The 12,742-nt window shown below is 38.9% G+C and overlaps 1 protein-coding gene across 2 annotated transcripts in view; it reads right to left on the bottom strand.

Moving 5' to 3' along the window:
* Window positions 1-12,742, bottom strand: part of NPC1 (NPC intracellular cholesterol transporter 1) — a 1,151,083-nt gene that overhangs the window by 441,875 nt on the left and 696,466 nt on the right. For both annotated transcript variants that reach the window (XM_044065361.1, XM_044065360.1), the window contains exon 14: window positions 7,726-7,840. In XM_044065361.1, coding sequence (XP_043921296.1) covers window positions 7,726-7,840 — 115 coding nt within the window. The remainder of the gene's footprint in view (window positions 1-7,725; window positions 7,841-12,742) is intronic.

Here is a 12,742-nt window from a genome sequence, read left to right as displayed (position 1 = left end):
CAAACATATTTCCACATTGTTCAAGAAATATGTGATTAGTCCTAAAAATGCAAAACTCAGCTTAGCCTAGAATCAAACCCGGGCCTCTTGCATGAAAGGTAAAATTTCTACCACTGAACCGCTTCTACATAGTTGTATTTCAATGGCGTAGCCCCCTGGATTTTAAAAATGGTTTCAAAGGAACCTTAGCATTCAAACCCTTACCCCCATCTGCTCTAAGTTTAATATTCCATTGTGCCTCAGCACTTTCACTTCTATTTCAAATATCTTGTCCAATATTCACTTTGATAACCTCTAAAACATTAAACATACTGCGAGTTTCATCAGTGTCAAGAATATGTTTAGACAATGCATTAGTAGTAGGATGAATCCTTATCTGATACAAGTGCTCTCCGATACAATCTTTCAACGGTCTATCCATTTTACCAACTTAAAATGACCCACATACCTGGCAGGTAGCAAGATAAACTACACGATAGGTGTAACAATTCGCAGGTACTCAAATTATATACTTGACCATTATTAGGCTGCTCAAATGCGTTTGCTGCAGATGTAAACTGACAGTAACTACAGGCATTGCAGGGAATAGTATCTGGTTCCATACCAGCAAGACCAGTATTGGCAGTATCTTTAGGACAACACAGTATACTCTTGATGATCCTTTTATTTTTATAACTAAACCTGGGGGTCTCTCCGATCATATTCTTAAGTGTTGAATCAGTCTTTAATATTGACTGGTGTTTCTTATTAATTTCAGTGAAAGAAAACTGCGGTGGTGGTGCTGTGGTAGCGTGTCACCGTTGTCCATTAGATTCTCAGAGAGTCTTCTGTGTGGCGACATGCGTGAATGGGCATTCCTACGTTGAAGGTTGTGCGTCAGGCCCGGCAAGTCGGCACGTAAAATTCTACTGCCAATCATTAGCGGACCGGAGTTCCGCTGTGGCGACCCCTAACCAGGAAAAGCCGAAAGACACAACAACATTGCTATTATAAAAAAGGGGGATCTTAACATTGTCATTCAAAGTTTTCTTATTAGCAATGCTATCTTCCTCGCATGCTCAAAGAAAAATAAGGCTTTGCTCTGTACAGGCATTAAAAATGGAATCTTGACTCATTAGCATTAATTTCAGAGCCTCTGTAATGTCTCTTTTCCAAATTTATACTTAAATTTCGAATCTAGTTTTTAAATTTATCATCACAGGCATTCAATCTGGAGACCCTCATCCCCTGCCCTCTAATTATATTTTGAAAGATGCGCCCATGGTGCATACTCCATCTATGCAAATAAGTATTCCTACGGGAGGGCTTCCTATAAATTCCAGTAGTTAAACGCCCATAATCTAATCCAGTAATGTTAGTATACAAAAAAAACTAACTTCACGGGGACAGTAAGTTAGTGAAAACTTCAAAAAAGAGGTTGATCCATATAAAAAACTCATGAAAGCTTTTCAGATCATTTTCAGTACCTCCCCATATAATGAAGAGGTCATCAACAAAACGTCGGTAAAATAAAATACAGCCAATATTAATGACTGATTCAACACTTAAGACTGTGGTCAGAGAGAGACCCCCAGTTTTAGGTATAAAAATAAAAGTTACATCAAGAGCAGCCAGCTTAGTAGACATGGACATCCTGAGACAATGTAGCAATTGTTTCATGTTCACAGACAACCATTTAATCCTTAAAGAAACATACATAGTACATAAGTGATGCACATACAGAATTTCACTGAATACAACAGTCTTACATGCAAATAAGGTTGTAAAGAATCCACACACTACATCCACCACAATGCCTACTACATCCACCACAATGCCTACTACGCACGCACAGAACACAAACCAACTCATGCTGAGGCACTAATACGCAATCTTCCCAAACCTCAAAGACCTCTTAAGTGCAAAAACAGCAACGTCCATACTCCGCAATCTCTAAAGCTCTCACAAAAAGCAACAAACACCACACATACACCTACACTCATTGGGGCAGCAATAGCAAAGCCCATAAGGGAAGCAAACAAATTAACCAGGACTCTTGCTATACGGGACTCCAATGTACAACACATAGATGCCCCACTCACCAGACTACACAGAAGATAAGGTAGCTGCTTATCTGGAGCCAGGATCTACCAAGTTACACATACATTCTAGTCACTATACCACAGGTACCACTAGGATTCTATCATAGTTTAAGAGGACATTAATGCCCTGAGATGTACTTCTCTGGACTAAATGAAGACATTGTTGCTCTCTCTGAATGCATGTCTCAAGCAGTTATCTGTGTGGATCTGAGATGCATTCTACCTTCACCAATGATGACGCCACAGTATGAATAAAAGATGAGTGTCTTCAATAATTGGCTTAGTTTCTGGTGTCTTTTGAGGGGAATTTAATATCTGTCAGCATGGGTGGACTTGTTTAACAAACCATACTGCTCTGCAAAGGATGACCTCCACCTGTCTCCCCCTATGCCTCTGAATATTGGCTAAAACTTAATCTGTCCCCTCAGAGCCTTCTTTAGGCAATGCCAAATTGGCAAACCTATCAACAAAGCAAATAAAACCCAAAGAAACCTAAATGTGTTACTGCTCAATGTTAGGAGCCTAAGCAACACACTCCACACCCTGCAAGCTCTCCTCACTCTGGAGGATACAGACATCTGAGCTGTTACAGAGACATGGTTTAAATATGTAGAAAGTAGTCCAGAAGCGCAAGGCTTCACTGTCTTCCACACATTTAGCATCAGCTGCACATACAGGGATAAAAGGTGGCAGAGTCTAAATCTACATTAGTAGCAATCATAACTATGCTGGTTAAACAGGATGATACCCTGGAATTTATCCACGTGCAAGTCTCATACCATATCCTAGCAAGCTATAGGTCACTCTCTGTCTTCAAAATCCCACTGCTAATGCCTAGACCTACTGGAGACACTCGCCGTAAAATCAAACACCCTATTCATGGGAAAGTAACTACCCCTCTATAGACTGAAAAACACACACTGCTTTATGCTTGCCAGCACAACAATTCCTAGACTTTAAATTCCCTTGACCAGATAGTGCACACACCCACCAGAAGTTCAAACATACTGAACCTGGTGCTCACCAATATGGGAGAGAACTGCATACCCAAATGTCACAACCTCATTGGTAAGGTCAGATGACAATGCTGTTTTCTTCTAAATAAAAATCAGATCAAACTCCAGCAATCCCAGTAACAGGAACTATTCCAAAGTAAAATATATCCTAATAAGCTATAGGATGTCAAAATTCAATTACCCCAATCCCAAATTCTCAGCAACCTATGTGGAATTGTTCACAGAGACCCTGTACAACCACGTAAATGGCTAAGCCCAGAAGAAAAACACACACACACACACTGATGGAATCCTAGCATTAATAAGGTATACAACAAAAGAAAATCAATTGTGGCTAAAATCAGGAACAGCAACTGCAATAATGATAGGAGCTCTCTAATCAAACTAAACAGGAAACTAAAAGGACTAATTAAGCACAACAAGGCCAGTTACGAGGTCAACACAGCCTCACTGGCCAAGGAGAACCACAAGGCCATTTACAGCTACCTCTGAAACCTTGAAGGCAGCACAGTTTGCCATTTAGTGGTCAATGGTGTCACCTTCACTGAGCACAACATAGTGAAGTTGCTGGTTGACCAATTCAACACAAACTTCACCCGCCACCCCTCATGAAATACTCACTAACATACCCCCCAACTATTAACATGGAGCGGGTCCTGGCAGCATTCTAAGCCTAAAAATGCAGCCTTACCGGGCCCTGACAATATTCTGGGATGCCTCCTAAATAGCTTAAATCATGACCTATCATGATCACTTGTGGTACAAAGCCTGTTTTGAGGCTTTGGATGAAAAGTACTCAAGGAGAGAGGACTGCAATGGTTATCTCACTTCAAAAAAGTAGATGGTAAACTGACCCCAGAAACTACAGACATATTAATCTGACTAGTCTAATATGCAAAGCCAAGAAACAAATTATCATAGAAATGATCACCAAAGACATAGGCAACCTTCAAACACTGACCCAACCCACCTGGGTTTTGTCAAGGGAAGGTCATGCCTACTAAATCTCATGAACTTCTTTGAGAAGGTTACCAAGGTAATGGGTGGACCCAGAAAGCCAGGACTGGTGATACTACCTCCAATAGTCCAGTCACCAGTGGGGTATCTCAAGACTCTTGTGCTGTGACCACTATTCGGCATCTACTACGTAGAGATAAAGGCTAATGTCAAGGACCTTTGGCTGACCAAGTCTGCAGATGGATGACTGCAAATTGGGATCTATAACACATTTCCCCATGACATAAACATCTTACAAGAGGGTCTAACGCAGACAAATGACTGGTGCCAAAGAAATGGACTAAAACTCAAAAAAGTATTACAGTGCCTTTTGGGAAAACTGACACCCAGGCAAATTACTTAATTGATAAGACAACCTTAGGAGTTGACCTGATAGTCAGGGATCTGGATGCATATATAGACAGTAATTTGGCCTTTGATCAACATGTGGCTACGATAGTTAAAAGAAAATTAACAGAAACTGAAAATTCACCCCAGGTATGGCTCACATGTCTCTGATAGACAGAGGGGGCAGTAATGCCCAAACATAACCCCCATATAACCTCTAGAAACTTTCTAATGTACCCCCTCCTAATAGACACCTATCATACACTGGGACAATTAGGTTGGATTGCATGGCTAGGCTTATAAAGGCCCTGGTGGCCATTAGCCTAATGTACATACCTATGAATATATCAAAACCCTGTTGTGGGGCACGGTCCCAGATTATGAAAACCATCCTATCCTTAAACTGGAGTCTGACTGCCATAAGTCTTTCACTAATTTTGATGACATCCCTCACTGTCTTCAGAAGATTCTTCCTCATCAAAGTTCTACACCACATCTAGTCCATTTTCCACCTGAGTAGCACACTCTAGATTCTGAGCCAAATGGCTTTTCACTGCCCTTCCACCTAGTCTCCTGGACACAGGATATTCAATCTCCCCCTCCTTATCATGTTGTCTACTTCCAAGCTAATTCCCGTCAGTGGATATATTCAGTGTAGCAATTCTTAGTTCATTTTTGGCAGGCTGATTGGTTTTACATCCAGCTTTCGCTCAACAGAACTATCAGAACTGGACACTGGCCATCGAGTAACGTAATGATTCAGAGCTGCTGGGCTTTATGGTGAGCACACACTGGTCTATAGAGGCACACAGACCACTTCCATTACTGGCATGGATCCCTGCTATAAGTCATAGTAGGCTGGGTCCTCATCCCGTCCATCACTATCAAACTTAAATAAATAAATTTGCTTACCGGGGAAGTCCACTGGGCCAAGAAGGGACCATTTTCAGTGGGGGCCTGGGGAGAAAAGCTCCACAATAATTGCAAGTTACATTTCACATGTTACAAAAGGACACAGTTCATACAGCTAATTAAACATTTACAGATAAGCTCCATGATATTTGCAATTGGCTTGTCACAATGTTACAAAAATGAAAAGACAATTCAATACAGAAATGTCAACATTTACATAAAGTGAATATTTTTGTTATAAACTCAACTGTAGGTTTACCATTTCAAAATATATAGCTAATATCCATGCAGCGTTTCTCCCTGGGCCACCTCTGAAAATGGACTCTGTCCCAGTTGGACTTTCCCAGTAAACAAGTGTTAAATAAATAAAATACATTTTTGGAGACATCAGCCAATGTGACCAAATAATCTACGGACAAGTTTTAACACTGTCAAATGGCTAGAGCTGAGAAGGGGCTCAAGTCTGTGATCTGTTCTTTCTACATGATACCGTGTACCACACAGATTCCTAAAGTGGTTGGTCTACACAACTCTTTCCCTGAGAGGCATCACCTTAAGGCTGTGCTGCCACCCATGACTCCACTCATGCTTGTTTTTTGGGAGGTGGGATGAACTCCAAACAGGGATAACATGCATACTCCACACACACACTGGCTGGAGGTCATGATCAACCAGTGTACCTTCTACTTGGAAGGCAAAGACCTTAGCCATATAGCTACCATGTCTTGTTTTGTCATCCATAAATATGTCAGGACCATCTCTGACAAAAAACTCCGTCTGAAAATGTCTCCTTTCTCTTAGTTATCACTGCCCTTAAAAAAACAATAGAGTCTGATTGCTGAATCAAAACTTTGGTTTGGTTACATTAAAAAAAATAAATAAAAAAAATAAAAACTGCTGGGACTACTAAGACTCTTTCTGGGCTTTTTTTCTGCTGGCCCACATCAGTTCTATGAGACTATCAAATACAGCTGCATGCAATGTGACGTACAGGTGTTTTACATTGTACTCTGTTGTGCATGGCTATAGATTCTTGACAAGTTAAACAAAATTTTGCACCTATGTTTAATGCTGAAATACTCATGATGGTCACCCTGTCCTTTGCCAGTCTTAGGAGTACAGTTGGTCTGTCAGGCAAATGAGTCACCAATAACTAGCACATTTCTGGTATTATCTATTTTAGCTATAGGCTGCATCTGACTGAAAGTTAATGTCTTATTAGCTTGGTGACTCCTTGTAAAAGTATGTGCCAATGTGATGGCAGTAGGCATAGTTTGGTACACCTGTATGAAAAGAGTTTATATGAATGAGGTTGTGTGTGTCTGGAGTGCCTTATTACACGTTTTGCAAAGACTTGGCTACTTTTTTTTCTTTTTTTTACTGCCTCAGCATATGTGGGTTTATCTTTGCTGACAAGATGTGAGAGAACTGTTTACAGTTTGTGTATGTAAATATATCTCTCAAAAGGCACACAACCCAAACTAATTTACACTTCCCACTAGGCATAATCTATTTTTGAGGGAGACCTGAGATGGTTTTCATATTGACTACAGGAACTCTGCCCATGACATCAGGGAAAGTGCCATAGTCTTTTTTTCATTAATTTCCACAGGATCTTTTACACCCTCTACCTCAAGCAGGTAGGACCTTGGTTAAATGCCATCTGAAGGATGAAAGCACCCCGCCATTTTAAGTCAGTACTAAAAAAATAAATAAATCCAAGCACCTGTGGTGTGAAAAGAATGTAAAACCTTCTGACCTTCTTATCATTCAAAGACAAGTTTGCAACTTGTTGAACCACTGAATCCCTATTCCGATCTTTTTCGCACCACCACTTTTAGCATATTTCATTTCATGTTGGTACTTGCAATTCCAAACCTTTACAGAGGGATGTGGAATTTCTCCCATCTTAAAGAAGACGGTATCAAAATCATATTTGTCCAGTTTTCTCTAGCTTGTAGTACAGGTTTAGTTGAATAAAAACAGAATCTGAAAAAAACATGGTCAGATATACAGTGTAAGCAGTAGTCCTCCACCCTGACTAGAAATCCGTGACCCAAACTGCTAAAAACTGTCAGAATGCAACATTTAAAATATTTAAAATTTTGTGCAGTTCCCACCACTAGTACATAAATGGGAAAACTATTTCTCTTTTCAGTGTAAAACAGACAGAATAGTAATTGCAGCAGGAACACTTTGGATTGGACATACAATATGCAAAAGATACTACTATAAATTGCATTTACTTTGTGCATTTTGACAGATCAAAGGGCAAACTTCAAAACAGATAAATCATCTAAATCATCTCAGACATTTTTCCAGAATAAATCAGTAAACACCAAATTTAGGTGGTCATCATGCTGTTTCGTTACCTAAGAAAAATGCTACTGTCTCTGAGAATGCAGACAGTAATATACTAGGGGCCACATCTCCAAGGATTCGACCAACCTGCTGGTGAGGCTCTTCTCCTTGACGCCGTTCATCTCGCTGTTAACAGAAACAAGAAATATGTAAAAAGCAAACCTACTTTACCAATAAACCAGAAAGCAGAAGCACTTGCTTTAACAAGAAGGCAACTGTCCAACAAGTTTATTTCATATTAAAAACTCATACAGAAACAACAAAAACTATGCCAGAAAGACATTGTAAGAGTAAATCAGGATTTAGAATATTTTAACCCAACTCAAATTCTCTCAGCTTTCAAAACTGGAACAAAACATCTTTGGCATCAGAGGTATATTAAAGTCAATCAGCTAATTTACCTAAAAGATACTACACCGTTTTGAAATCCTTTGTATAACAGCAAAAAATAATCTTGTTTACCAAAAGTATGTAATTAAGTATAGAGTTATGAACAGAAAACACTAAAAAACAAAAGACTAAATTGACAGCCAGTCATTCGTGTATTCACAGCAAAGTATGAAAATGCTAAAATCACAGATTTCCCCAACCTAATGGTTATAAGGAAGAAAATAAGTGGGAGAAAAAGAACAGCATCATTTATTAAAATAAAAACATAGTTGCCACTTGAGAATTACAACTTGATTTGGGTTCTACTAGAAGCAATGGACTCCCAAGCACTTGAAAACCACCATCTCAAAGCCAGGGACTCGAGAGTATTGCAGCTTATGTAGGCTGCTGCTGCTTGCTCAACTAGAATACATGTTTGGGTAAGCAGCCACGGGGAAGGAGTGGAGGTGAATTTAAATTCAGACAGCAAGAGGGAAATTTTAGTGTTAGAAAGTGGGAAGGGAGTTTTAGGGTTAGGGTTAAGGAATATTCAGTAAATTTAAGGTTAAGGACCATGAAAGAAAGTTTTAGATTTAGGGATAGAGGACTGAGTGGAAGTTTTAAGGGTAGATTTAGGGCTCTGACAACACTATAGAGTGTTACAGGATCAGGTACTAGGAAGGCTAATTAGTTACAGGACAAAAGGACAGCAGGCTAGTGGGAGTTGAAGCACTTGCATTTTCAAGCAAATGGCAGCAAGCACATGTGTTGTGAGCTTCTAGCACTTGAACACTTGAAGAATGTGATCTATTTTGTGAAATGATTAACAAATGAGATCCTACTGACTTCCTGCAAGTGAGCAATGCAGAGCAATAAAGATGTATTTAAAAGTTCTAGCTAATTATCCTGTGAAAATGGAACATGGCATACATAAAGCATGAGCGACTGGTTTCTTACTTTATGTATAGTGCATGTGAGGACAGGTCCCTGACACCCTTAATGAGCATGTCTGCATGTCACCCTGAAATAGCATAAAGCAGGTACTAATTAAATGAATGAATAATCCCTGCCCAGTGTTAAGGCCTATAATTCACAACTCACATGGCCGATTCACATGGCCACAAGAAATAACTTTATTTTAAATGAAGTATTAAATCCCTACTATGCTGAAAAGCTTAAAAGGTAAGCCCCATAGAGCTACACAGGTTTATTCATGCCACAGTAATCAATAAACAGTTTCGCCACTCTAAAGCAGAAAATTTTTTTTTAACAGGCTTGAGTGTAAATACCTTATGCCACCACCTTCACTTGTCATCTACCTGAAGTTATGGGCGATTGGTTATAAACGGAAGCAACCGTCACAAAACAGGCAATTCTTGGGAGGAACAAGGACTATTGAGAAATACACTTTGTTTCTTTGTCAAAATCCATGAAAGATGGAATTCCAGTACGACTGCACGCTGATGACCAAGCTTAATTACTGCCCTCCCAGTGTGAAAACAGAAACCGAGAAATAGGGGCCAGGATTGTTGTTAACTTGACAAATTCAGGTACTCATTACTAAGTACACTGCCTGGATGCTAGCAAAGAAGAAATCTGGAAAACCCACAAGAAAATCAACCAGAAAGGATAAAGAGAAATCTCTGGCTGGGAAAAATCCTGCATATGTTTAACAGAAAGCAATTCAAGCTTCATCTTTGGTACAAGAGATGGTTTCCAGTAATTTATGAAGAAAAAAATAATCAAATGTATTTAAAGATGATTAAAATAAATTTAACAATGAAGGACTATATCAACTCAAATAAAAGGCTACAATAAAACAGAAGACGTTTTATCTAGCTATTCAAACGAACTGATAAAAATGAAAACATCAGAGGGTGAAATGAAGAAAAGGCTAACTGAATGAGCCTTTTAAAGACCACAGGTTTCACAAAATGGTAGAATAGAGGACAGAGCACACAGAGAAAACCTGAGATTTTCTGCTGTACCAGAGAAACTGGAAGGAACAGACCATATTAATTTTATTAAAACATATCTTGGCTCTACATGATTGTCACTGTTGAAGGACACCCCAACACCATGTGCAAAAAAAATGGGAAAAGGGGTTGTGGATGGATTGCTGGATAAGCAATCTGACTGATACTCCACAACAGGATTCATTAAATGAAAGGGGCACAATGAATGTATGCTCCAAACCTGGCAATGAGAAACCAGCCAAGACGTATGTTAATAAAGATGAAATCATACCAGCAGAAAGAGTAGATCCTGACAAAACTTTGGAAGAAGGGAAAAGTATAAAAAACTGGGGACAGCAGAATGCTTGCGGACAATGATTACTCACTGCACACTAGGCAGAAGAGAAGCAAATTTATCTCAGCAATCAAAGAATGTCAAGAGGCAGGTGTGAGATTCAAGCTGCTGTTTTTCCTGGAGGATCAAATATATTTTTGATGCAGAACAGGCTAAAAAGGAAAGAGTTTATCCAATAAAAAAAGTGAGACAGCAAACAGAAGGGGACTCTGTATCTCATACTTCTGATAATAAAGCTCACAAACAGATGCTGACAGCTACTCATAGGTTCATAGGATATTACAAGGCTATTGATCAGAGGGGTCTTTACAAGCCTAGCCATTAAATCAGAATATAATACTAGATGAGAAATACTGTTAATGTCCAAGGTTTTTCTAGCAAGGACTACCCATGTCCAGGAAAGAAGCCAGGGCAATCACTGGCAGAAGTTTACAGTTTCCCATCCAGTCGTCCAGGCTGCACTTAAACAGGGTCATGGAGGTGCTTTGTTTGCTATGGATTGGAAGCCTATTCCAGAGGAGTGGAAACCTCTGAGAGATGCATCTGTCTCCCTCCAGCAGGTCCTGTTTGTGTCACAGGCTAGGATTGAGGTCCCTGGAACTGGTCACACTAGTCCCATTTGACTTACGGATGTACAGCATTTCCATTAGATTTTAGTCAGAGATAGCCCTGTAATCCAAACACAAGTCTCCTCTAAGTAGTCTGCACGCTGCTGAGTACAGTGACAGCGACTTCATCTCTGAGGTCTCTCAAGTTGCTGCAGTAACCTTAATTTTAAATTAGGTAATGCCTGTTGATGTGGCTGTCAATTTGAGATAACTGTTCCTATCTGGAGGATTAAACTTAATTTGTTGAAAAAATACACAGTTTTGTAAGTTTGGTACAGGTTAATATGACATGGGGGGTATTCTGAAAATGTATTTTATGTTTTGTTGAAAGGTTTTTGTCAAAGCAACAAGTCTTGAAAAATGTAATACAGGTTCAAATGGAGATAAACAACTGTACAAAAGATTAGCATGTTGAAAATTAGGGTGTGCGTGTAACACAGAAGTTGGAAATACACATTCAAAAAAACCCTCATGTAAAATAGTGGGCAATATCTTTTTATTATAATGGCTTCTCTAGCCATACTTAAAATGAAAATGGCCTTACAGGTACAGACAAAAAGGAAAGAGCATTGAATTATATTAATGAATGTTGCAGGAGACACATTTGGAAATAAATGAGCATGTGAATTTGACAAAGAGGACACGACAATGGATATTTATCAGAATATCAGAGGCAAAGGAAAAGGAGAGCAACAATACTGGTAGAGGGGCTCCAATAGTGACAGAAGAGGAAAAAATGGTAGATTTGGGGTAGTAAGGGGCTATTTGCAAGGGAGTAGGATTACACCGACATGTACTTACATTCCACCAAAAACTGTTATTATGAAGCTTAAAGAAAATTTTAGGTGAAATAATTAACTTTCAGTAGGGAATATTACTTGTAGGTGGGGGACTAGAACTTGATTTGCAATAGGGAGGCTGTATCTGGGGAACCTGGAAGGGAAAACATAATATAAAAGGGGAGATTTCTGAAAACATTTATGAAAGTATTTGTATGCAAGACTTGAATTTAGTAGTAGAAACTGATACGATTTACATATTATTCTCCAAGGTACAATAACTGGGCTAGACTGGGCAGAAATTATACTTCGCAGTAACGTGTTCTTTTTTACTGAAACCTTTGATGCACACACAACCTAAAACATTTTCAGATCATGCAACAATAACATTTAAGATAAAAATTCAGCATTATGAAGCAAAAGAGCATTTTTACCCCATCTTCCTATTAAAAAGGGAGGAATTTAAGGAATGGCTAGTAGAAATTATTAGAATGCTATTATGGGAAACAGAAATTTCTTAAGCAATAACTAGTAAGTGGGATAAAATGAAAATAAAGTTTAAAAATAGGGCAGCAATAAAAAGAAAGCTATGGTTAAGAAGTGAATTATTTACAGGGACTGAAAGAATGATAAGGGAATCTCACAGAACAAGAAGAGAAACGAGTAGAGAGAGCTAAAGAGAAAATAGGGAAATATTTGGATAATATGCACAAGTTTAAAAAGATTGTTGCTAAGCAACTGTTTTTGATAAGAATGAGAGCACAAAAAGTTTAGCACTATGACTTATGCAACAGAAAGTGGAAAGGATTGTTGCCAAACTTAGGAAGCCTATGAAAAAAAATAACCTGAGACTACAGAGAGGAATTAGAAATTTAGGAAATTTTATGAACATCTGTATAAAGCACAGGGATGTAGAAACCAAGAAAGAGGTCAAACAGAAATTTTTATGGAAGACTTAATTA

This window comes from Protopterus annectens, chromosome 3.part0 (assembly GCF_019279795.1).
Source record: "Protopterus annectens isolate FY-2018-M chromosome 3.part0, PAN1.0, whole genome shotgun sequence".
In the NCBI taxonomy this organism is placed as follows: domain Eukaryota; kingdom Metazoa; phylum Chordata; order Ceratodontiformes; family Protopteridae; genus Protopterus; species Protopterus annectens.
This window is presented reverse-complemented; position numbering and strand designations above follow the sequence as displayed.